Genomic DNA, 25,309 nt, shown 5'->3' on the forward strand with positions numbered 1-25,309 from the left:
TCCAAAAATCTTTGAGAGAGAGAGAGAGAGAGAGAGAGAGAGAGAGAGATATTGCTGATTGATTTCTCAAAAGTGATATGGGCAAACCTTTATTGTACAACTCAAGCAGGTTAATTGCATCCTGGAAAGCACACAGGAAAAATAATTCCCTCAGGACATTGGTCTGGAACTCCTCAGTTTGATTTTCATTTCGCTCACCCCGGAGTTGTGGGTGACCAAACATGAATCTTCCACACCAAAGTTCCAGACAGATATCTACGCAGTGATATTGGTCTGGCCATGCCAGGCTAGGTTCATTGATATCTGCATTGCAGGACCTTGTCAATAATGATGTGATTCATATTCCGTGTCTTCCACTCTTCCTCTCAATGAAAGCAGTATGTGTAGACTACAGCGTGCTGCTGTTATCCATAGGTAATGGGGCAAAAAAAAAAGAAAAAGCACATTCCTCTCACTGGCTCTCAGCACTTCCCACTATTAGCTGTTATCTTCAGTGCCTCCCACTGGACATAAAGGTGGCCCAGTAAAGGTACTTGTGTGCGACAGAAATTCAGAGACAGATCCAATGGGACGTGACCTACCGCTGACTACATACTCCAGTTTTACACTTTTAAAGATGAAATCCTTAGACAATCATCCAATTCTATGTTGGTAATGAAGAGGCCATCAAATGTCAAGCGGGCTCTTAACGTGGAGAGATTGTTGCTGTGTCTTCTGACAATGTCAGCAGGAGAGGCGCCACTCGCTCGCTCAGTCCACTTTCCACAAATCATGCTAGTTCAGCAGATAATGGACCGCTAGAAAAAGCTACATCCGCTGCGAGGGAATGGCCGTGCGAATGACATGAAAGCTAATTAAATCAATGCTTTGACAGCACAGCTTTCAACCCTGCTGATTAACTTTGAATATTGTATGGTCTTTTTCATGTATACCAGAGAAGTGCATGGGTGTAGGTGTAGGGGAATGCCTATAGAAACCTTACGGCATCTGGGCTGTTCAGAGATAGCCTCGAATTTAATTGCCTTCTTAAAAGCAAATATAGATAGATATAACGGGATCAAAATGAGTGTTACATTTTCATTGCTAAAGCAGGCGCAGTAAAAAAGAAAAAGGCTTTTAATTTAACAGGTTATGTCACTATGAGTGTTGTTTTTCAACCTATCCCTACAGTAATAAAGGCTAGTGTAGCAGATCTTAAACCACAGAAGCTCATTTAAATATACAGGGGTGGAGGATTGGAACAAAATCCCAAGGGAAATTAAATTTGCCCAGTCTTTGAACATTTTTAAAAATATCTTGAAAAAGTGGCTGATGGGCAAGTTAGTATAGTGCTGTATTTATCTATTTATATCTATTTATTGTCTTTTGTTTATTGATCTATGATGGCCTGTTGTAAATGCCATTAGTATTGTAATGTTAGTACACTACACATGTTCTTCTTATCATATGCTGTAACTATTTATTTATTTGGATCACAATGGAATTAAGTCCTCTGACTTTTTTGTGCAATCCTGATAATTCTGTACTGCTCTTTTATGAATTGTATCATGAATATATCAAATAAATCAAATCAAATCAAATGTACCTTATAAGCGTCTGACAGTGCCTTTGGAACGTCGGTGAGATAATGCATCCGTTTGACAGTTGCCATGCCCAAGGCTCTTCTCCAACAACAACCAGACAAACAAATATAGACCCCGTTGTCTGAAGAAGATCCAGAATGTGAGCCAGCGGTCTATAAACCAGATCATTCAATTCAACTCGAAATCATCTGCCAAATAACGGCATTTAGATTAGATCATGTGAAACAGAGATGTCACGAGACTCGCAGAGAAAGGCAGCATGAATGGAATCAAAACAAGATAATAGCTTTTAGTCAGGCATGGCTCTGATACTGACGGTAACCGTGGTAAATAATGCCTCATTTAATAACTTAATGGGTATACTTTTTACTCAAAACTGTTAACCACATTAACTCCTGTCTGTGTCCATATTTTGGAGACATTTTGTACATAAGAAAAATAGCAATTGGTAATTACCTGAAATAAGCATACATGTCATGAGCATACATGCTATGCTATTTGTGTTGCTTGTATCTCTGTATGCTTGATTTTATGATCTTGTACAGAACTTTGGTTGACCTTTTGGTCTTCGTAAATGTTTATAGAAATAAAGTTTGATTTGATTTGATGAGCAAGAGAGTGAGAGGACGAAGGTAAATTGAAATGAACTTCATCTACAGTACTGCACACAACAATAGGACTTGGGCTGTGTGCATCTTAGCTTCTAAAAGCATTAGTCATTTTCAACTCAATGGCCATTATGTGCAATCAGCAGCGGAAGTTCACATCGAGTTCAATGAAAAAGCTATTAGCAGGGGTGGAAAGTACCTTTACTCAATGTTCCAATACTTCATTATGTATTCCTATAAGTCCATCACAAGAGGCATAATGTACTTTTTACTTCACTACGATTATTTGACAGCTTAGTTACTACAGTTATAATTTAGATGAATACAAAACATACATTGACTTAGGTTATCTGAGCTCAATGGTGGAAAGTAAATAAGTGCATTTACTAGGTACTTAAAACTTTACCGGAGTATTTTAAATTTTCAATACTTTTACTTCTACTCAGAGACAAACATTGTACTTTTTATATCACTACAATTATTAGAAAACTTAGTTAGTTACTTTGTATATCCTATTGTGAGATTATTATTACAAAACATACATTATAACCACGTCAGCCCTATTTAAACTTTAGCTATTTGAACAAAGTTGATCTACAAGCTTGCTTCAAACATGCAAATCTCCTATTTTCCAAATATTAGTTTTAATACATTTGAATATATTTACGTTTGGTAGTTTGTATTATGATGCCAGTACTTTTGTACTTTTACTCAAATTCAGTTTATTGCCAGACTTTTACTTGTAAGGGATTGCAATATTGATACTTTTACTTGAGTACAACATGTGAGTACTTCTTCCACCACTGAGGTTAAGCTACCCAGCAGCACATAATAAAAACCTGTTCCACATTTACCAGCGATGAACACATTCATGCATTAATTTACATTAATGTGATTTGGAAAAAGGACGATTCTGCATAATGAACACTTTTATGTTGGGTACTGTGAGTATCTTTAATTTTGATGCCAATGAGTGTAGGACTTCTACATGTTGTGGTTTTCAAAAATAAATCTCAGGTATTTGCTCCATCACATCTACAAGTGAGGCAAAGACGAGGTCACAACGGGGTTAGTTTTCAGTCTGCCATCGTGTGCGTGTGCGTGCATCTGTGTGCAGCATGTGTGTGGTGTTCATTTGTTCAAAGACGGAGGAGACCAGCCGCCAACCACCAATGCCTGTCACAATGGCATTGAAAGAACCCGCTCCGAGAGAGCTTGCTTTAATTAACAGACACGAGAGTCAACAGTAGCCTGCATTGTTCACCGCTTCTCCCCGCAATCTATCGCACTCTCTTTCACGCACGCACGCAGCAACGCACGCACGCACACGCACGTGCACGCACACACACACACACACACACACACACACACACACACACAGCTTTTGTGAGCAGAACAAATTACGTCTAAGCGCCAGGGTTACAGTCAAACTTTTCTATTCGAGCGAATCTGAGATCCCCTTTTTCAGGGCGAGCACAAAAGGCTGCCGCCGCCAGTGGGCTGCGGCGGATGTCTGCGGCAGAGTGAATTGGCAGTTTTAACGGTTTTGAAGGGGAAGGTGTTTGGCTTATAAGGTGGTGGATTTGAAAGGGCCTGGGGAAAGTTGAGTCTAAACAATAAGTTCCTTTCCACAGTCCGTCACGTTTCTAAGCTGCTCCAGTGGAGTTGCACAGTGGTCAGTTGTACAATGATAAGCATGGCTGTTTCGTGTAACTGCTCCCTCAGGTCACTGCTGTAATAATAACCACATGAACCTAGCTCTGGTCCATAGCGCTAGGAGTTAAATGTGACTGTGAGTGTATTTTCGGAAGAGTATAGAGAATAGCTATTCAACCTCATTCAGTGCCACCAGGTCCTCCTGCATTTGATCATCAATTTATTCCATTAGATTAGACCATAGACCATTGTATGGTTGTATCCAGGAAGAAAACATTCTCTGAGGTAAACGAGTTAGTGTACATTCCCCATAATACAGTAGATGAGGCATCATGGCGGTGGCGCCCCTCGTGCAGGCGACCGTTTCGACTATGGCATTAAAAGAACTACGCGTCAGTATGACTATGTCAAAGTTTTCATACTATAGACCAGTGCTTTTCAAGCCACTGGTAAAAAAGTATTTCTGAACTGTCCACAGCGACAGAGACACAGAGCAAGTATAGACAGAAAGCGTACCATCTCGTATTGTAAGAAAACACGGTTGAAAAGAGATTAGTGCTCCTTTAACTAACTTTAGAGCTTCACCACTCACTGACACAATTGGGAGAACAAATCACAAAATCACCCCATAAAACATAAAATGCCTGCACAATGCACATTGCTGGTGGCTAATGGTTCAGTATTGAGCGTGTCAGGAAAGCAGAATGAGGAAATGGGACACCAGGACTCAGTCAGTCACCAACAACAAAACATATATTTAATCACATGCACTCTAGCGTTCCGATTCTACGGCGAATATTCAGAGAAAACATGGGTGTGACGTGTTGTGTGCTTGTAGATCTTTTTATTGAAGAGATTTGATGTAGAGGGGAGAACAAATTCACAGGTTTCTGGAACGGAGCAGCAAGGTGATTTTGTGGTTAGACAGTAAGTCTAACCTGGATAAGTCACTTTGGATAAGGTCATTTCCCAAATGCCTAAAATGCAGCTTAATGTAACCAGTTTTGAATTTAATTACAGTAGGCCTATTTCCACTGGGATGTAGCCAGCAAGCACTCTGGCAAACCTCACCTCAGATCTAACTGTGTGCCTCCATAATAGGTTTAAAGGAGACAGCATGCATACAGTAAGACTATGGTCATACTACACAAACTCACCTTCAATCACAGAACTATACAAAAGTGGTGAATATGAGTATAGGGTTATAACACTTTTTCCTTTTTGGAGATGGAGTACTTTAATCTCTCTCTCTCTCTCTCTCTCTCTCTCTCTCTCTCTCTCTCTCTCTCTCTCTCTCTCTGTCTCTCTCTGTCTCTGTCTCTGTCTCTGTCTCTGTCTCTCTCTCTCTCCTCATCCACCTCATCACGTGCTAAGCAAACTCAAACCAGACACTTGCATTTGAGGCCATAGCCTTTGATTGTATATGTTATAATTAAGGGATTATTAACGGCCACAGATTTAATCACAAAAATGTGTTCAGAACTAGGTGCGGGAGACTTGTCCCCATCCCATCTCTAAAGCATAAATGGTATTTGAGCCACGAGCAGTCATGTGGGGCCTCAGGGTTCCACACAACTGCGTGCTGTGTTCACTAAAACCATCCTGTGATCTTCAATGGCTGAACATGGAACCGGTTGAACTTTGTGAACAGTTCTTCTCAGATGCGTTTTAGAGATCACATGCTCGATAGCACAGTTACGTGAAGCTCAGTCAGCTGAACAATATATTTAGAAGCCGTGGATTAACCAACACTGCTTGTCCTGATATATTGTTATACGTATCGTGTGTATAAAAAGCCAACAGGCCAGAGATTAGACAAGCTGCCTTTTGACATGAAGGTTACTTCTTGTTTGTAGCCCAGGCCAGCTGGAAATGGTCTACCCTCCTTTTTTGAGAAAAACACTTAAACCTCAGTTTCCCCAGTTGAGCTGCTCAGTGGGCCATAGACAAAGCCTGTGATTGAACTGGAAAGATCACAGTGGTGAACAACGGAAGAACTGTGGTTCTACAAGACAGCTACACCAGTGATAAACAGTGGCAGACTGTGTGGTTGCACTGGACAGTTTCCAGCCCTGAAAGAGTGCAATCGCATTGAGCACGTAGTTAGTGATTTGCTGTGTGTGTGTGTGTGCTCTCTGAGCTTTTGTGGCTTAAATTATCTTCTAAAAAACCCAACAACAACAAAAGCACAAGTCTTGTCATAATTGCCTTGTGGATATACTCAAAGGAAATGTCGTACTTGTTTACTTTTGACAGTTCTCCGTCTCTTTTAATGGTGATTGCAGTTGTTCCTTGCCCCTGTTGAAGTGACTGCACTCTCTCGGCTGTCAATTGGAAGGATAGGTGGAGTATATGTGAGTGCCACTTGGATGAACAGAGTAAAAAAAGAAAAGAAACAACGCCTCCTCACATCAATAAAGGAGAAGTGGGCAAAGTGAATGGGGGTGTGAGGCTGCAGGACCACCAACAGAGTTATCTCCTATTATCACATTGATTTTTCTGATCTCCACCCCCCTCTGTCTCTCTCACTCTCTCATTCTGACTCTCTGCCTGTCTCTCCTCTCCTATTTAATCTTCCCAGTGATGGAAGAAGTGTACTCACATGTTTTTTCTTAAGTAAAAGTATCAATACCCTATTGTAGAAATAGTCAAGTACAAGTTTGGTATTCAAAATGGACTTAAAACAGTGCCAGAAGTAAAAGTACTCATTGTGCAGCAGGCCCCACTTCACACGTTTTCAAATTCATGAAATGTATAAAACATTCAATGCAAGCTCACAACCGGCCGAATTTGGCGAAATGTAGTTTCTGAATTGGTTAATGTATGTTTTGTAATGAACTTACTAGTACGTTTTTAAATAATTGTAGTGGAGTAAAAAGTCCAATATTTGTTTCGTATAAATGTAGTGGAAGATGTAGTGGAAGATGTAACTGTATACATTTACTTCTTTATTTTCTTCTTATTCTTCTTATTTACTTCTTCATTTACACGCACGCATGCACGCACGCACGCACGCACTCACACTGGTGACTGAGTTCAACTTCTTGGAAGATATAGTGGATGAAGTAAATGTATAGATATAACGACCACTGAGTTCACCTTCTCTCCCTCTCTCTCTCTCTCTCTCTCTCTCTCTCTCTCTCTCTCAAAAGGCTGAGATTGGCTCAGGGTTTTAAATGCTCTGTGATTGTCTGCTGAGACAACCCTGAGGGCTAGGTATGGCACCTGAGACCAGAACGGTTGCCATAGCAACACCCATCTGGGCCATTACCTCGTCAGCACACTATAACGCTGAGGAGGGTGTGCAGCGACACAGTAAATGAGAGAGAGAGAGAGAGAGAGAGAGAAAGAGAGAGCGAGAGAGAGAGACAGAGATTGGTTATATCTCAATTGGTGTAGCCCCCCCCCCCCCCCCCCCCCCCACACACACACACACACACACACACACACACAATCTGGCGAGTAGCCTTTAGTGGTGCTACAAAAGTTCAAAGACTCTCCCCATCTACTACATAGATGTGATATCCTCAACCCACCAACACCTTGTGTTGTGAGGCGCTGTGACAGCTGTGACTGCACAGCTTGCAGATCTGCTATTTTCACAATGTTTGCCTCTTCCTTAAATTATTTGACTATTTGGCCAATGTATGACCAGTTTCTACAGTATGCTGTAGTTTGTTATTTACTTTTGATGCAGTAATGGTGTTGAGGTATTATGACTGTCATATGGGGACCTCCACAAAATCACCCCCCTGGGTGTCCCAACCCACAGGTTGAGAATCACTGTTGAGAACCACCAATTTGGAAGAGCACCCCAGCAGCTGACTTTACCATCCAATCAGCTTCGGACAAACACCCAACAGGTCCCTGGCACCAACCTACAGTATAGTCAACCCTTAATCGATTCAGGGCCAGACAAGGCCCCTGCTTGGCTATTTCCCACAAATGGGGCAGTAGCACAAGCCCACTGTGTGCTTGTGGAGAGGAAGAAAGCATAGACATATAGAAAGCTATTAGTGATCGACCGATATGGTTTTTGGCCGATATTTCCGATTACCGATTAGTGGAGAATCAAAAAGCCCGATAGCCGATATTATGACCGATATTAATTTAAGTAAAAAAAAATGTTTTACAGTAACATAAAGTCTAACACAATAATTCCTTTAAATGCATTGGAGAACATTTATTGCTTATAAAAAGTTAGTGCAAGAAGCACCAACATCGTTTTCAGTAACAACCCCCCCCCCCCATCAAATGCAGCTTTAATTTAATTAAAGTGCAAACATGTACTGTAGCAGAATATGGAACATAGTGCTGTATGAAGTGCAGGCATGCAGGCTTAAAACATTTATTTAAAAAAAAATCAGGGGAAAAAAAATCAGTTTATTTATCCAAATTGGTGATCTACAAGCCCACAGAACATTGCAGCATGACATGTTGAGAGCTTGTAGATCTGCTGCCCAAACCCCCCAAAGCCATGTGACCTTGTTGTTTTTACTCCACCACTGAAATTTGCCACTTTCAAGATCATAATTTTATAGCAATACAAGACAATAGCCTTGTATGTCTCAAAACACTGGCCTACCGTTAAATTATTGTCAACTAAATAAATATGAATTAGAAATTAAGACAAATATTGACAATGCTACTGATTGGTTCATTCTTCATTGGCTTGCAGTTAGTTATTGCACATAGCCAAAATGCAATAATAATAATAATAGGCTGGTCAGGATGGGGGGGGAAAGTTGTCCTTTTAGAAAACATTCAGTTGGCTCGCATGCATGCACGCACGCACGCACGCACGCACACACACACACACACACACACACACACACACACACACACACGCACGCACGCACACAGCATGTGGGCACCCACCCACGCGCGCGCGCGCACGCACACACACACACACACACACACACACACACACACACACACACACACACAATCAAAGAACCGTTTACAGCTGTAAGTTTGCAGCGTTAGCATAGGAGCTAGCGTTGGCTAATGTAGGTCTACCACTGTGACTGTTACACCTTCTGTCCCTCTCAGTGTGGATTTTATTTTTGTTAATGCAAGATGAAAACAGCAATGCTTATGGTTAGTATTACTCCTTCTAGCCCTGGTCCTCTCTCTTTTTACTCCGTGTGTGTGGAACTGGGAGGGAGGAAGGAGCAGGTAGAGCGTGCTGTGCTCTGTGTGTGTCTGTTTGTTTGTTTGTTTGTTTGTTTGTTTGTGTGTCTACTCCTCCTCGGTGTTACAGACACGCAGCTAAGCTATATACATCTCCTTACAACCGTACTCTACCGGATTTTCAATGAGAGTGGAGTGGTTGTTGTACTTTTTTGCGCATTTATGACAAAATATAATAATCGGCCGTTTTTTTCGATTATTAACTTTTACCACCGATACCGATATTAATAAAAAACATGAATATTGATCACTAAAAGGTATGCACCTCCTTCAGCTCTGGGGCGTCTGTAGCCCCACAAGCAGAACCCAATTGTAGTAAAGTTTCTGACATGTTTAAGACTTTACCCATACATTGACACGAAACAAGACAGGAACGCCCCAAAACGTCACATCCGGGACATTTACCCTGGCAGAATTTTCTATGGCTGCCAATGCAACTTTTTCCAATCCTTAATAACATACGGACAAACATCTATGCCGATAATATCTAACTTGCGGAGGTAGCGTGCCTTGTCCACGGGCAACAGATCTTTCAACGTATGTCATTGCAAATAAGTTTGATAATCGCTACTCTGCGCAATATTGTTTTGGAAATGCCGCAAATTGCATTGCAGTGAACGAGAGCAAATCACAGTTTACCCGGGGGGTGGTGACTCCGCCCTGAATACGCGTTTTCGTGTCAATGTATTGGGTCCTGGTTCACCGCTGGGCTGCCACCAGGTATGCACACATAAATACAATGTAAACACGTAAGGAGAAAAGATTCTGCGCGGTTTTACGATGTTTTTTCCTGTGCTGGCTTCCGAATGTGCGAACTATAAGTACCTATACATACCTCTGAGAATATCTCCTGTGTCGCGGAAGCCGTTAAGTATTTTTAATCTATGTTTGATTAAAAATGTCGCTTCTTCCTACCTTGTTTATTGACACCTCATTGTACCGCCTATCTGGCTAGCTAGTGGCGCTATAGCTATGATGGAGCAGATCAGAGGCAGGGACGTAGCCCGCAAAGCCAACCGCACATCGGGAGGCGGTACAATAAAACGGTAAATAAACAAGAAGAATCAAAGCGACATTTTTAATCAAACATGGATTAAAAATACCTAACGGCTTCCGCGACACAGGAGATATTCTCAGAGGTATGTATAGGTACTTATAGTTCGCACATTCAGAAGCCATCACAAAAAAGAAAATAGTCAGAGTCCGCCGATCGACTAAATGCCGAGTTTGTTTATGTCCGCGTTCCAACAATCGCATTAGAAAATGTTGTACTGTCCAGGAACCCTACGCAAAGCTAAGTCCAATCATAAAAGCTTTTGGAGGGTTCCGAGAGGGGCTAGGTCGTCTGTATCTCGAGGAGGCAAGCTTCTGTGACGCACGCAAAAGCTTGCCAATAAAGCTCATTTGGATTGGATTGAAAATTCCTGGAAAATATGCGCTGTGTTTGGCCAGTAGTCACTGAGTCTGAGTGGCAGTGACACAGCGTGCCTTCCACACTTCCACTTGACTTGCGCCTTACAGTGCGATACAGGTCGCTCCAATGAACTGCAGCGGTCAATGCGGCATCTAGGTTTTGCCAAGCGTTGTGTGTTTGCGTGAATAATAGCGATGATTGATTGATTGGCTGGTCCACCCATAGCAATGACTTGATTGACTGGGCAAAGTAGATATTGAGGATAAAATGTTAGGACAGAAAAGTGAAGACGGAAAAGTGAGGACGCAAATTGTGATTGGCCAGAATGAGATAATGTATGACGATGTAGGTCAGGATGATAAGAGCGCCTCACTTCACACGGGTGTGATTTTTTAAATCTATGAAGCAAACAATGCGGCACATCATCCAAGTTTGCCCTCTCCAAAGACTGAAAGGAGGACAATTAGTGGATCTCCATACAGCAGATCAGGAGGTAATCGCTTGGCTTATAGGGACTTTGCATTCGCCAAATAAATGAATATGACACGCACACACACACACACGTACACACGCACGCACGCAGGCAGGCAGGCACGCATACACACACGCATACACGCACGCATCTCGAAATGTCAGCGATACCCTCGATAGACAAAGCACACATGCATAATTACACCTCTAAGGTATGGGGGGTTCAACGGTCCGCAGGGATTTTTATTGGAACTCTGAAAGTGAACGATGATGAGGGACGAGCCACGAGGGTATTTATAGTGAAGGAAAACTCATAAGAAAAAACACACAAACGCATTGATTGCTTTAAATACCTTCGTTGTCTTTCAGGGTGAAGTTGGGATTAAGTGGCAGCTGGCTCGGCAGGGCGAAAGAGAACCGCTGTCCGTTGGCGAAGTCGTCCTTGTCCACTGCCGTGATCGTCCGGATCACCTGTTTTGAGAAAATGAAGAGAGCACGTGAGCCAGCATCCAATATTTAGGTAAAGGTAAAACACCCGCCGCATCTTTCACATAGCCCCGCATTGAATCACTTCACGCTCACATCCAATATGCACGCACACACACACACACACACACACACACACACACACACACACACACACACACACAGCTCTCTGATACATGTGCAATGATTAGTTCATCAGAGGGTATGCGAGTGACACATCATCATCATACTGTTATGCAGGAACGCCTACTGAGTGGCAAAAAACGACTTTCTGTCCTTGATAGCCCATTCATACAGAAAGGTCCTATTTGATTGCATTAAACCACGTTAAACAATGTTAAACTGACTTTGCCTCTCACTTTGCCACTCGATTTGACACTCACTTTATACATGCGCATACCCTCTATTGGTTCGCCATTTTCATCTGGCCGAGGAAGAAAAGTCATTCAGCTCTGCCCGGGAGGTTGCCAAATTTGTGGCAGCATTGCATCCAAAAAATGTAGGGGCTGTTGAGATGTTTGTTGAACTTTTGTGCCTCCCTGTGTTCAGCGTCCTTGTCAGGAAAATCCTTCTCCAGCCGAGTTCACATCTTAAAACTTGACAACATGAGCCAGAAGAGATTGACACAGCTCAGTAACATCCTGGACAGATTGGTTATAGCCCACCATGTGAGATGTTTCATTAGCAACACATCGGCAACTATAAGTGCCCAGTAATTCCGGGTTTTGATGCCTTTTTAAAGGTCCAGTGCAATGCCATTTTCGGTCATTTTATTTTGAGGTTTAGGACTGAAATGGCCTCGCAACCAATCCGAATTCCGAAGGTTCCATCCACCAGGCTATGGCCAGGTGGGATCCCACTCACGTGGTGCCCAGTGTCATTGTTTGAAGCCTGCAGGAACACACTGGCCATGGGAGAGAGACGGCCACTGTGCAGAATGTTTGTTACCAAGTTGCTTATTTCTAACCTAAAATATTTTCAGATACATATTTTAGTGTGCTGATTAAGTTTACAATGAGTAATACACCATCTGGACGTCATCTTGAATGATATTCAAAACGTAGTTGTTCTGTAAAATAAACTGTGTTTGGAGGAACGTGCAGCTGTATGGGGGTTGGTTGCAACCTGGTCACAGGTGAATGAATTAATCAAGATTAATTTCTCTATGTCTATGTCATCACACAGCACATTTTTGTTCACATGCAGTAATTAAGATTGGCTTTTTAGGGACTTTTGATATACAAATGGGCTACACATTTAATATTTTAGCAGTATTGTGTGACCACAGATACATGGGCATCTAAAAGTGTGAAAAACAATGTGCGATTGTCTATGCAGGACATGTGATAGTGAATCAATTAGCATTTTGACTAGTAACACTGCTGCTGTGCAGTTAGTGTTTTGGTTTTGGTTGTTCAGGCTAACGTCGAGGGATTGGTGTTGTGCTACTGTGCTGCTAGTGTTTTGCTTGTTAGTGTATAATTTATTCTGCACCTGGCTTTGTTGTGAACGCTGCACCTACTGTACACCGCACACACAAAATATTATCATACATTGGGACCATGGGAGTCTAGCACATTTTGAACACTCATAAAGTAGAGCCATACCTGCGGTGCCACAAGTTATGATAATTACCCATTGAAAGCCTTACCCGCGGCGCCACCTGTAATAAGCTTTATATCAAAATCGACCGGCTGAAGCTAAACACACACCTCTAGTGCTGCCCAGGTTGCTAGGCAACCTGTCCCTCCCAGCACAAGGCGGAATGCATGCGAATGCCATAGCAATCCACTTACTGTGATTTCTTTCCTGCCTGTTTTCTCTGAAAAATACTCCAAAGTCCTTCTTTTCGTCAAATCCGTCCGGCGTCTTCACATATTGTACCGTTACTATAAAACGCTGCACCCATTATAACGATGCACCCATCATCAAACAGTGACGCGCACTTATGGTAACATCATTCTTACACCTTTTTATTTATTTTTCCGTGGAACTATAGAGCACAGGCGGGTTGAGCTTCTAGTCCATATTATGCCAGTCGCGCTTTGCAAGTGCAAACAGGCTTAATGCTTAAGACTCGCCAGCATATTTTACACATTGGAGGAGTGTTCATATGTTAATTAAGGGCGCAATGCAGTATCTGCTATTATGCCACTTGACTTAAAAAGATGTGGGTCAGACCACATCTTATAAGTGCAAAAATAAATGTTTGTTTTGATACAAGAGCCAAGTGTTGTCGAAACGAGAAATGGAGCGCTTCAGCTGCGCTTTTCCTGGCTTAAAAAAGCAATAAAGCGTTTAACTACAGGATCATGCAGGGGTGTCGCTTACTTATGTAGTATTTGGGACGGACGAGTGGTAAATATACAAGCTACACCGGCACCGCATCATGTTCTGAGAATACAGAGAATAAACCAACTGGCTCAATATGTTCCAAACACCGCAGTTTGAATCGGCCATAGATCGGTCATTTCTTAAACTTTTTTTTAAATGAATCCCAAAATTACCGGTCAGCCGATGTTAGTCACATTACACACAAAGAACAGAGACGTGAGAAGTGTGAAAATAATCAGACAAGTTGTTTGGTCTTGTGGCCATAAGGACCCTGTTGTTGTTGCCAGTCTAAGTGCCCTTATTATACTGTATTTATGCATGTACTGTATTTGTTTGGTTCCCACAGCACTAACTTGCTGGCTGGCAGCTCTTGGTGTCTTTGGCAGTGTCCTGCTAGTCCCATGGTATTCCATCATACAGATTATTGTTGGTAACGAGTACTCTTGCTGATGTTAAATACTGCATGCAACATTCTGGCACCCATCTAGAGACTACAGGGTTGTCTTCAGGGTCCAGAAAAACATTCACTGCCGTAGAACAGACTACCGTTGCATAGAAGAAGCTGAGTTTGATTTGGCGGGGGAGGTTGTTGGAGTTCCATACGCTGGCTATGCCGTTCCAGGGCAGCCTCCATGAGTGAGACATAGAAATTATATGAAAGCACTGACAGACTGAAGCTATAAATATGTCAGCAGATGTCAGCTCTTTTCTCCCCACTAACAGCTCTTCACATGTTTGGCGGCCTGCCAATCATTCTTTTCACAAACATACACACGTGGCGTCCCTATTTTGGGTGTTTTCACAATAAAAAATAAATTATAAATAAATGAATAAATAAAGGTACGAATAAATGAATACATAAATAAATAGGACGGTCATTTTAAAGGAGTGAAGATTAATCAGCTCTCTCCTTTTGGAATGTTCTTGATGTTTGACTCTAGTGCAAACAACAGTTCACTGCATAATGCATGTGGCCACGGCAGCTGCTTGGAGATGATACTCAGCTCTCAGCACCTGCGTGTGTGTGTGTGTGTGTGTGTGTGTGTGTGTGTGTGTGTGTGTGCACACTGGTTTATATGTGCGTCTGGGGAGAGATGTGGGGTTAACAGAATGAGCAAATGCATGAGAGAGAGAGAGAGAGAGAGAGAGAGAGAGATGGGGGCTGCATTACAGTTGTTTTGCATGGTCATAATGAGACACTCACCTGCCCGGGCTTTGAACTCTCACACACAATGACCTCTTCGTCTGTGGCTATTTCTGGCGGGTTGTCATTCACGTCCAGCACCTGAACAGTGACAGGAACGTGATTGATGAGGCTGGGGTTCTCTGCGATGAAAGGAAGTGAGATGGGAAGAGAGAAGAAAATAACAGAATTCATGTATGATTAATAAGCCGTGCCGAGTAGCCATCTGCATAGCACAACATTTCCCAAACAAGCGGTCGAGTCCCAAAAGCGGTTCGCAGGATGTTCTGACGCAGGGTCACTGGCAGAGAGCAATTTTAGTCGAAGAATATTGTGCTATTAAATACATGTGCTCCTCATGATAACGTGAATAGGATGGACATTCCACTGTTTGCCGTGGTCAGTCGAACAATACGGAAGCTAGCACTTAAGCTAGAAATGGTTAGGCCTATCTCTGAAGTTTAATTCAACCGGGCATGTGGTCCTCCTGACTCCACAGGTAGTGTCAAACGTGAGGCCCCACAGCGGGACCCCAGTTGAGCACCACTGCTCTAAACCAGTCCTAACCTACAGACAGGTCTCGGTGGGTGCTCGATCTGCTCATGTAATATTTAAAGTATAGGACATGTCAAGAGCTCCTGGCTGGGACTGCCTAGTGCCCTTCTCGCTTGGGATAATATATTCCTTGACAGGCAGTGGGGTCAGGTAGGGTTGCGGGAGGTGATCTTGTGCAGTGTACCGCATATGTGAGCAGGCTTTTTGTGGCAGCCTATTTGTTTTTTGGTTGCAGTACTCTACTTGTTGTTAAGATGGATTATTTGCCCCGGCTCTGCATTCGCATGAGCAATTCGTTGGCATGCCATGCTGAGGGATGAAGCTAGTAAAACTAGTGTGTGAGCGCACGTTTACACAAATAGGTGTGAATGTGTCTATATCCTCTGGCCGCCCACATGCACACTACCACAGGAGGCTATTGTGTTTCATGTGATTGATAGTGAAAGTAAAACATTTACATTTAGCCTTTCAGGCATTTAGCTGCCATGCTTGTCCACAGAGTTACAGAGGGCAGTGAAGACTAAGCACTAAGGAACTGGGTAAAGAAATGAGAGGGCTGAGAGGTGTTCTGAAAGTGGTCAACTGGTTTATAGATCATAGCCTACTGTTTAACAAATATTTCATAATCAGACCCTACATAGCACCATGACTAAATAAATTAAGAATACTTCTCCTCACTTATTTGTGAAGGTTATCTTATTGTAATTCTGAACAATAGTCAACCCAGAGAGTGGCTCAACATTCCAGCCAGGATTTCTTACAAGGACAAGCAGACAAATGATTCAAGGTTCACAGCTACACTTTGTAATTCAGAAAATCAACCTATATAGAGTCAGTATGAATGTGCAATAATATCCTTGAATACTAAGGAGAGGTGAAGCGATAAAGAAACATTAGCATGCAGCACCTCTGACTGTTGGGAAATGATTTGCCTTACAAATTGGCTCAAGTTACCTGATAGGAATTGTTGAAGCTATTGGGGCCTGAATTGATTTAATTCATTTTCAAAGTAAGCAAAGGACATTGAAACAATAGGGACTCATTTGGTTTGGTAGTTGATTATGAAAATAAATGAATACATACATAAAATATGTATGCTAACTGACATGAACTCTGTCTAATCAATATGCAAATGGTGGACTTCATCCTTGTTTTCTTGTGCATGCTAATTGTTAATTCCACCATTTAATAGTGTGAACAGTGCTCAAATTAAATATTAATTACAGACAATCATCATGCCCTTATACGGTAGGATAATATGAAATTCTGAAATATGATTTTGATACACGTGTTGTGTGTATAATGTTAAAATATAACAACATACTAATTAATTGAATGAATTATTGGATTAGTATTTTTCATACAGACGAAACAGTGCATAACACGCAGTGCACAGATTGAGACGTAAATGTGCAGGCACACGCCTAAGAATCATGAGAATCTCTTGTGCAATGGTGAATTTATTTATTTATAACAAAAGCACATTGGCAAGGTCTAACAACTTAAAGAATCCATACCATATATATATATATATATATATATATATATATATATATATATATATATATATATATACACTGCCACAAGCCGATGTATAGCACTTCTACATCGCAAGTTCAAAGTCCACCCAGTTTTCTCTCACGGTAAAGAGGAGAGCATTGCAAACTGTGAGAGATTCTCTTAGACGTGTGCATGCCTCCTAAAAGAGAGTTCAATCTGTGCACTTCTTCTAATGTCTCTAGTCTAAATGAAAAATACTAATCCAATTTCAGAATTACATACTACTACCTATTCCGCTCTATACGCTCGTGTGTGTTTGTGTGTGTGTTAGGTTGCGCACAGGTGGTGAAAAACAACCATGCTGTGTTCATGCTCATACCTACCCAGCCAGCCAGCCAGGCACCCACCCATACACATAAGTCTGTAAGGGAGTGGTTTGCACCACTCAAAAAAAGCCATTCCTCTCCGCCCCCGATCTAGAAACCATCATTCATGCCCTCTTAATGGACTAGCCCCTGCCTACATCACATACAGTACCTTGTATTTTTAAATGTGCATTATTGCGAACGCAGTGATTGCGAACGCAATGAGCACTTACTATGAGACCTAGCAGATCATGTCTGTCTGTCTGTCTGTGTGTCTGTCTGTCCCGCTTTTGTGCCCATATATGGAGCTGAGTGATTTGGTTGTGATTGATGCAAGTGTCTGTCCCGCTGTTACGTCACCATGACTCAGCCATAACCATATAAGGAGTCCCCAAAGCAGCTATACGTCCAAAACCCAAATATGTACGAGCTGCGTTCGCTTCCCGCGTTTGCGCGTCTTACTCAGGGATTTGATTTTATTACTGTAAAAACTAAAAAGGCATAATGATGTCATTTGAACACTGTCCAATTAAATTGAAACTAGGACATCAACCTATAAGTGCGCTTGCCGCCTTCCTCACTTGAGATATATTTTCCTTGACAGGCACTAGGGGTGCAGATAGGGTGCGTGTGTGCGTGCGTGCGTTGCATGTGCAGGTTTGTGTTATGATGGTTGAACAGGCAAAAATAATTGTATGGTTCCAAGTTGATGCTTGAGATACCATTCAAAAGATTGTTCACTCATAACTTCCAGACGCTTTGAACTTTGAAATGCTTCATATTGTCTTGTTGTTGTTGTTGTTGTTGTTGTTGTTTCACAATTCTTCTAAAACAGCAGATCTACAAGCTCTTTGTAAAGTTTTGGTAAAAGTAGCTTATGTTTTGATGCGGATACATTTTGTACTTTTACTTGTAACAGAGAATATCTTTGCAGTATTGGTACTTAAAGATGTCGTGCCGGTGCCAAGATTTTTTTCCACCCTAAAGCTGATCATCAGGTATTATTATTTATTATACAAGGAGGAAGAGGTTTTTCAAAAACGTGTACAGTATTTGTTAAAATGTCATTTTTATGTGGACACGCCGACCAGTTCATTAAGTATGCCTGGTTTGTCTGGTGGGTGGTGATCCACCTGAACTGAAGCCGCACCCACCGCTGTTGTTGTATGATAAAGGCCCTAAATACTAAGGAAAGACATAATTGCACATACTGTACCAAGGGGTCTAAGTACTGACACCTCATAAACCCATGAAAAACTGGAAAGAATACAAAAATCACGGCACTCCATCTTTAAGTAAAACATGTGACTATTTCTTCACTGCTGTCATTCCATCGATCCTTGTCAAACAACAACACCGCTTTAACAGTAGCAGCATTCCATGCAACCAGCGAAGTGATCAGTCTGTCGGGAACACAAAACACGTGTGGCAACATGCCACTAAATGCCGTCTGACTTCAAACACAAGCCTTTAATTCATGTCAACATTACGAGCTCATGAATGCCTGCTGCCTCGGCATGAAGTTAGTAGAAACAGCAACGCACGCTGCCTCCACTTATAGGACGTCCGTGTATGCCAAAACAATTAGCAAATCATTATTTTGACTAAAAGGGAAGGGGAAAGGCTAATGGTTTGATAACATCAGTCCACAACGAGGGAAATATATTTTATATTTTAATTAACCCTATACAACCCAGCCTTATCACTTAAGTGATAAGGCTTATGAAGTTATGGAGGGAGAAAAATACATTTCAACCCATCTGATGGATGGATGGATGGATGGATGGATGAAGGAATTACATCATCTCAGTCCATGAGCAATATAATGGATTTTGTAATGTCAAACAAATGCTGTGGTAATGAAAGAAGTGTACATTGGTAGGCATGTAATGATATATTGTAAATTGATTCAAATGGATTCAAACTGGTAATGATAAATTGTGCAGCATCCTCTGCAAACAGAGGATGCTTAAAAAAGTGAAGAAAATATAGGATCTACTGTATTGAAAAGAGTATATAGGAGAAGACAATTAAAAGAGAAAGAAAATACTGGATTTGTGTAAGAGAAACTATACTTCTGTCTTTTTTTGTCTTTGTCTTTCGTGAAAGAAATCGTGAAAAATCTGATTGTGAACCTAGTAGGCCTATCGTGATTCGAATCGTGAATTGAGTGAATTGTTATATGTCTACATCGGCCACTTGAAAATAGTTGATCTACAAGCTCACAACGCATGCACAATGCAGTGAATTATGAGCTTGTAGATCTGCTATTTTCAAAAGAATAATGAAAGAATGTAAGCATTTGTAATATCTTTTGAAACATTTTAACAACACAAAATTATTTCAGATGGGGGTCCATGTCCAAATCAATATAAATAATGTGGGTCCTTGACATGGAGATGTTTGAGAGCTACTGGCCTGATGCTGCTTTCAGACTCACTCTTCTGCTGGTAAATACATAAAGCTCTGTAACAAACAAAGGCTTATTGATACCGCTATGTGTTGTTCAACAGAGAAACTCTCTACAAATTGTTTGTTAACCACACACACTAGACGTATAAAAACCTTTTAAAACTCAAGGTTGCAACATTAATAGCAGTAACAAAAATGTTATGTGAAATCTGGCAAGGAAACCCAAACTCAATTCTGGTTACATATGGAACCAAATGGACCTGTAATTTTGTTCCATTTGTACACACATCAGACCTGGAAGGGTCCTTTTTGGAACCCCTTCAAGGAACCCAGAGTTATGGGATCGGTATCGCGAAGGAAAGAAGTGTTATCGGTACATCTCATGTTATATACACATTTACGCTTTGCGCTTGTAAAATACTGGGTTCATAGAGAGCAGCTGGTGGGTACCTACCAACCTCCGAGGCGGTCACAGTGATGTTGTGCCACGGCGTGGCCTCCCTATCCAGGGACTGGCTGGTCCGGATCATGCCACTGTCCTCGTCCACAGTGAAGTACCTGTCTTCCTCTGCACTCCCTTCATCGTCCATGTAATACCTGTCGACAGAGGAAACAGAAGATCAGAGATTTGTTACAAAAGGAGATGTCCGGTGAGAGAGTGGTTAAAGTGGTTGCATGGTATATACGTCACGGTTGTATCCCTTGAGGTTTTCAATACCCAGATACATTTGTGTTTAGTTTTATAGGCTATTTATTTGGGGGAAATGATCCAAACAGCATCTTGCAAGACTAATTATTAATACGAACCTGGAGAATACACCAGTTAGTTGATAATGTCGGGATATGTCACTCCTCCATTTCGTTGGGTTTTGGGTTAGTTTAACTTATTTCCTCAATTACATTCAGCCAAGTTAATAGTATTGAAACACACACGTTTTAACGTATCATGTACCGTCGGAGCTCTGCGGTAGGTAGAACATATAAGCACCGTCAAAATAGAAATACACTCTTCAAAGTCAGTGCTCGTAGCCTCGTAAAGACAGTGACGTCACTGAAATATTCAAGTGTTACTGTAAATTAAATGTGAAACACGTCCTCTACATTTGGAAACTATATTGATTTTATTCAAATCAATATACGGTAGTCTTCAGTTCATTTGGTATTATTTTAAAAGTAGGCTAACCACAGTCAAATTTCAATAGACTTCTTTGGGCTGGCCTGCAGTGACATTTGTAGTCCCTGTGTGTCCCTGCCCCTGTCTTGTAGTTCTGTGTGTTGTTCATGTTCTAGTTTTCATGGTTCTACGTTCTTGGCTTCACCAGGTGTTTCTCATGTGTAATCAGCCCTATTGTGTATATTAGTCTTGTTCCCCAGTCAGTCCCTGTTTGGTCCCATTGTTTGGTGTCATGTTAATTTGTGTTATCTGTTCACTTCACACCCAGCCATGGGTTTTTGACACTACCTGCCTGGTTGTCCTGCTTTTGGGTCCTCACTACACCACTATACACAGTGAGAACATGAAAAGTCAAACTCCACACAGTGTTTTGTTTGCATTTCTGAGTGAGTGGTTTTCTCCTGTGAAAAGTATAGCGGTATGTTTTATGGCATTTTATAAGCATGCTGTGTCTGATTTTCTTAATGGCTTTGACAAGTTAACATTTTAAAGCAATTTTCTCTCAACACAGCATGTGTTCTCACCATGTTAGCTGCACAACCCCAACACGCAATACAGCACTGTTCCATGTGAAAGCTATTGATGTAGATTTCCATGGTGCAGTCATGTTTCCTCGTTTCCTCATTAGCATAATTTGCATATATAAAAAACATATTTCTCATCGTGAAAAATTAAGAATGTGAAAAAAATGCATATTAATTGAATCGTAGTAGTATTGTATGTGTGTGTGGGGGGGGGATTAACAAACAAAGGTGCCGTATGCATGTGGGTCCTATACATTTATAAAATAGATATACGGATACAATGTTTTGTTTGGGGTCACAGCACCAAATCCTTGTATGAAAATGTCATTCTTAACTGTTTACCAATGATTAGTGTTACAACCTGAATCTGAATCTGAATTTTTATCTCTCAATTTATTTCAAGGCATACCCTAGTCCAGGCATGTCCAAAGTCCCCACAGATTCCTTCCTAACTCCTAAGTATTATTTATCCGATTTAAAACTAACATTACGTCAATATCTATATGTGTACACCTACGTACGTATACTAGGCTGTGTATGTTATAACAGGATATAATAGGCTATATTGTATACTACTAGGCAACTGTATATGTTGTAACCGGAAGGATGCAATACAGGCTGTGTATGTTTGTCTACTGTTGCTATAGTAAGTTGTGACCGGTACAGTATTTGGCTCTTGTTGAGCGCTTTCTTTCTTTCTACTTACTGTACGTACATATACTCAAAGCTTATGGTGTCTCTCTCAACCTGCTCCACAGGTACACGTGCCAGGGTGATGACCCCAGACCCCTAAGCTCAGCTTCTTCTCAGCCCTGAGTCCATTCTCCTGTGACATGCTGTGAATGCTGGACCCTAGAGCCTGCCCTAAATCACTGACTACTGCACTACACCAGATGGCAGCCAGGAGGTGGTCGGTGCCATTGATACTGGGAGGAATGTAGGCTACTGGCCAGCTAGCCAGATGTATGGAAGATAGAGATGACTGGAGACACCGCTGGAGGGCTCATCAGGAACTAGAGAGAGATGGGTTCCAATGTTTGACCTGGCATCACTTACACAAATGATGAAGTCAAGTAGAAGATGGCTCAAGGTAGGAAAACACTTTTTTTTTGCTCCTTGCTGCTGTGTTGTATGCTGTGTGTATGAGTGATTCAAGCTGGTGTACTATTATGTCATGTGGCTCTTAATCACTTCAATACACATTTTGCTATTTCCTTTTGGTTTGAGCTAGAGGAGGCTTTATAACAGCCATCAATTCCAAATGTTAAGTTTCAATTGAAGACTGATAAACAGTAGGTTATGTGTGTTGTATTGTGGTTCCAGAGGTTTGTTGTGAGTTATTGTGACAGGGTGGCTGTATTGGTTCATGACTGGCATGGTGGCAAAGAATGTCTCTATAGTAGCTCCTATTCTCTCTCTCTCCTCTCTCGACCTCCTGATTGATTTGCAACAGTTGTGTAACTAGCCTCTCATTTGTTTGTATGGAGTCCCCTCAGTGTGGGGTATAGACCCCATCACTGCACAGAACGTGTTCTTCTGTTTACAAACTTTGAACACGTCAACTAACTTGACATTCCAACTGACCGTACAGTAAGGCCTGATGGAAATGCAGCTTAGTTGAAGTTTAGTTGAATAGAGTCACAAGCTTTGTGTGACTGTGATGCAGTGAAGTGAAAAAAATAAATGACACAAACATCATCATCATACTAATTCAGTCAATTCAGCGGTGTGCGGGGGTACTGCGCCCGTCTCTCACCGGGTAAGGGCTAGTTACAACAATTAAACAAAGCTGTGACCTGATGAAAAGAAAAACTTAACTAGCCTAAATCAACCCATTTCAACCAACTATAATGAGTAAAATATTAAATTGGGTTGGCTCCCACAGTGTCAGTTTTCTCCCCACCAGTTCTGGGTTCCTGACACAGTGCTCTGCCAGCCTCATCCTTCTCTCTCTGACCTTGTCTGACATGTGGTAGGTCTCTGTAGAGCACAATGCAGGTGGTCCCTGGCCATGCATTCAGAAAAGTGTGTGTGTGTGTGTGTGTGTGTGTGTGTGTGTGTGTGTGTGTGTGTGTGTGTGTGTGTGTGTGTGTGTGTGTGTGTGTGTGTGTGTGTGTGTGTGTGTGTGTGTGTGTGTGTGTGTGTGTGTGTGTGTGTGTGTGTGTGTGTGTGTGTGTGTGTGTGTGTGTGTGTGTGTGTGTGTGTGTGTGTGTGTGTGTGTGTGTGTGTGTGTGTGTGTGTGTGTGTGTGTGTGTGTGTTCAAATGAAAGAGGGTTTGTGTCTTTCTCCATGTCAAAGGTTTGTGTGTCTCTGGAGGTCTATTACTCCAATAGACCCCCAGATGCGGTTATAATTTGCAAATATGTCTTCCTCGTGTATTCCTGGCTTCTTCTTGAAAGCTGAAAGCCATTGAGTCAAAATCAACCAATCCTCTTATTATCATACAACAGCCACAGGCGTAGCTTAAGAGGTCCATGTATTGTATCACCGAGTATTGCGCAATGTCCGACATCTCTCTACCAGCCACATATATACAACGGGTGTTTCCCCCTTGGCACAATCGTTATGCGATGCTCAACCAATGGCACATCTCCCACCCAATCACGCCGGCCAATCACAATTTGTGTTCTCTCTTTTTCATCTTCACTTTTGTCTTCAATGTTTGTGTTTACACAAACACGGAAAGCTGGGCCCCTCAAAAAAAAGATATATATATATATTCCTTTTTTTGTTCCCATACCCGAGGTGGGGTTGGCGAAAGGGCCTTTCTGTGTGGAGTTAGCATGTACACCCCGTGTCCCCTAGGGTAGGTACCCTCACAAAAACCATGCAGTAATCCTGGTCTCTAAACTACCTCCCCCTGGCGCCTGATGGAGGGGAAAGGAACTGGTCGGAATAACGTGTTCCTTCCATGCTGGCCGGCGAAATTCCCCCCGGTCAGGTGAAAAGAAGCAGCTTGGACTCTTCATGTATAGAAAGCAGCATGAGGTCAGTCCGCTGCCCCTCCAGGTTGGCAGAGGAAGTGTAGCGCCCAGGATTACATTAGATAATTGACAATGGGTGGAAAAAAATGGGTTGCAAATAAAATTGATTTTTTCATAAAAAATATATATATATTGAGAGAGGACTTGGGGTGTCCCGTTTGGTCCAGGGACGAATATTTAAATAGTTTAAATGTGGCTGTATCCAACAAAAATGTTGTGCCTTTGAAAAGGTTTTTCTCCAGCTCACGAATGTAGCCTGTGATAGTGTGATTAGTGAGTAACAAGGAAGTAACAAGAAAAAAAAACGAAATAATCTTCACCCATGTAATGGTGCATGAACCCACACCACTATTGTGTCAGGTGGATCTACTGTATGATGGACCCACCAGACACAATAGTGGTGGTCCCAAGGATGCTCTCTTAAAACCCCTGATCTACTCCACAAAGGAGAGATCAGAAATTAAGCCTCTCTTTGCAGGGTGCTACTATTGAGCAGGTTGTCACTATTGATAATCAATCAATCACAATCAAGGTCTAGTCAGCCGCGTCCGTGTGCACAAAACGAACACGCATGCAACAATTTCAAGTCGTAGATGGGACATTTTGCCAACTTTTTAACATAGCTCCTTTTTTCTAATCAGGAAACACTGATTAGAAGTACATTTCCAGGGTGTGCATAATACCCCCTTATTTCCACTGTAGGGATTATGTACATATAATTTTGGGGGACCATGACATGACATGGAAAAGTTTGAGCGTGACTGATACGTTTTTCAGAAACAGAATCGGCTTCAGATCTTAATGGGTTAAAACAAGATGAAATACACGCAAGGGGAAGGAAATCTAAATTGGGCTGCAGCTCTCAGG

At 41.8% G+C, this 25,309-nt stretch overlaps 1 protein-coding gene across 1 annotated transcript in view; it reads right to left on the reverse strand.

Moving 5' to 3' along the window:
- LOC308336415 (cadherin-18) overlaps positions 1–25,309 on the reverse strand; it is a gene marked incomplete at its 3' end in the record, with an annotated part of 102,078 nt that overhangs the window by 22,512 nt on the left and 54,257 nt on the right. The window contains exons 7-9 of the mRNA XM_080793778.1: positions 20,215–20,357; positions 14,950–15,071; positions 11,279–11,396 (exon numbers count right to left, since the gene is read on the reverse strand). Coding sequence (XP_080649904.1) covers positions 11,279–11,396; positions 14,950–15,071; positions 20,215–20,357 — 383 coding nt within the window. The remainder of the gene's footprint in view (positions 1–11,278; positions 11,397–14,949; positions 15,072–20,214; positions 20,358–25,309) is intronic.

Source organism: Protomyctophum bolini, assembly GCF_963924005.1.
Source record: "Protomyctophum bolini genome assembly, chromosome: 21".
Lineage (NCBI taxonomy): Eukaryota > Metazoa > Chordata > Actinopteri > Myctophiformes > Myctophidae > Protomyctophum > Protomyctophum bolini.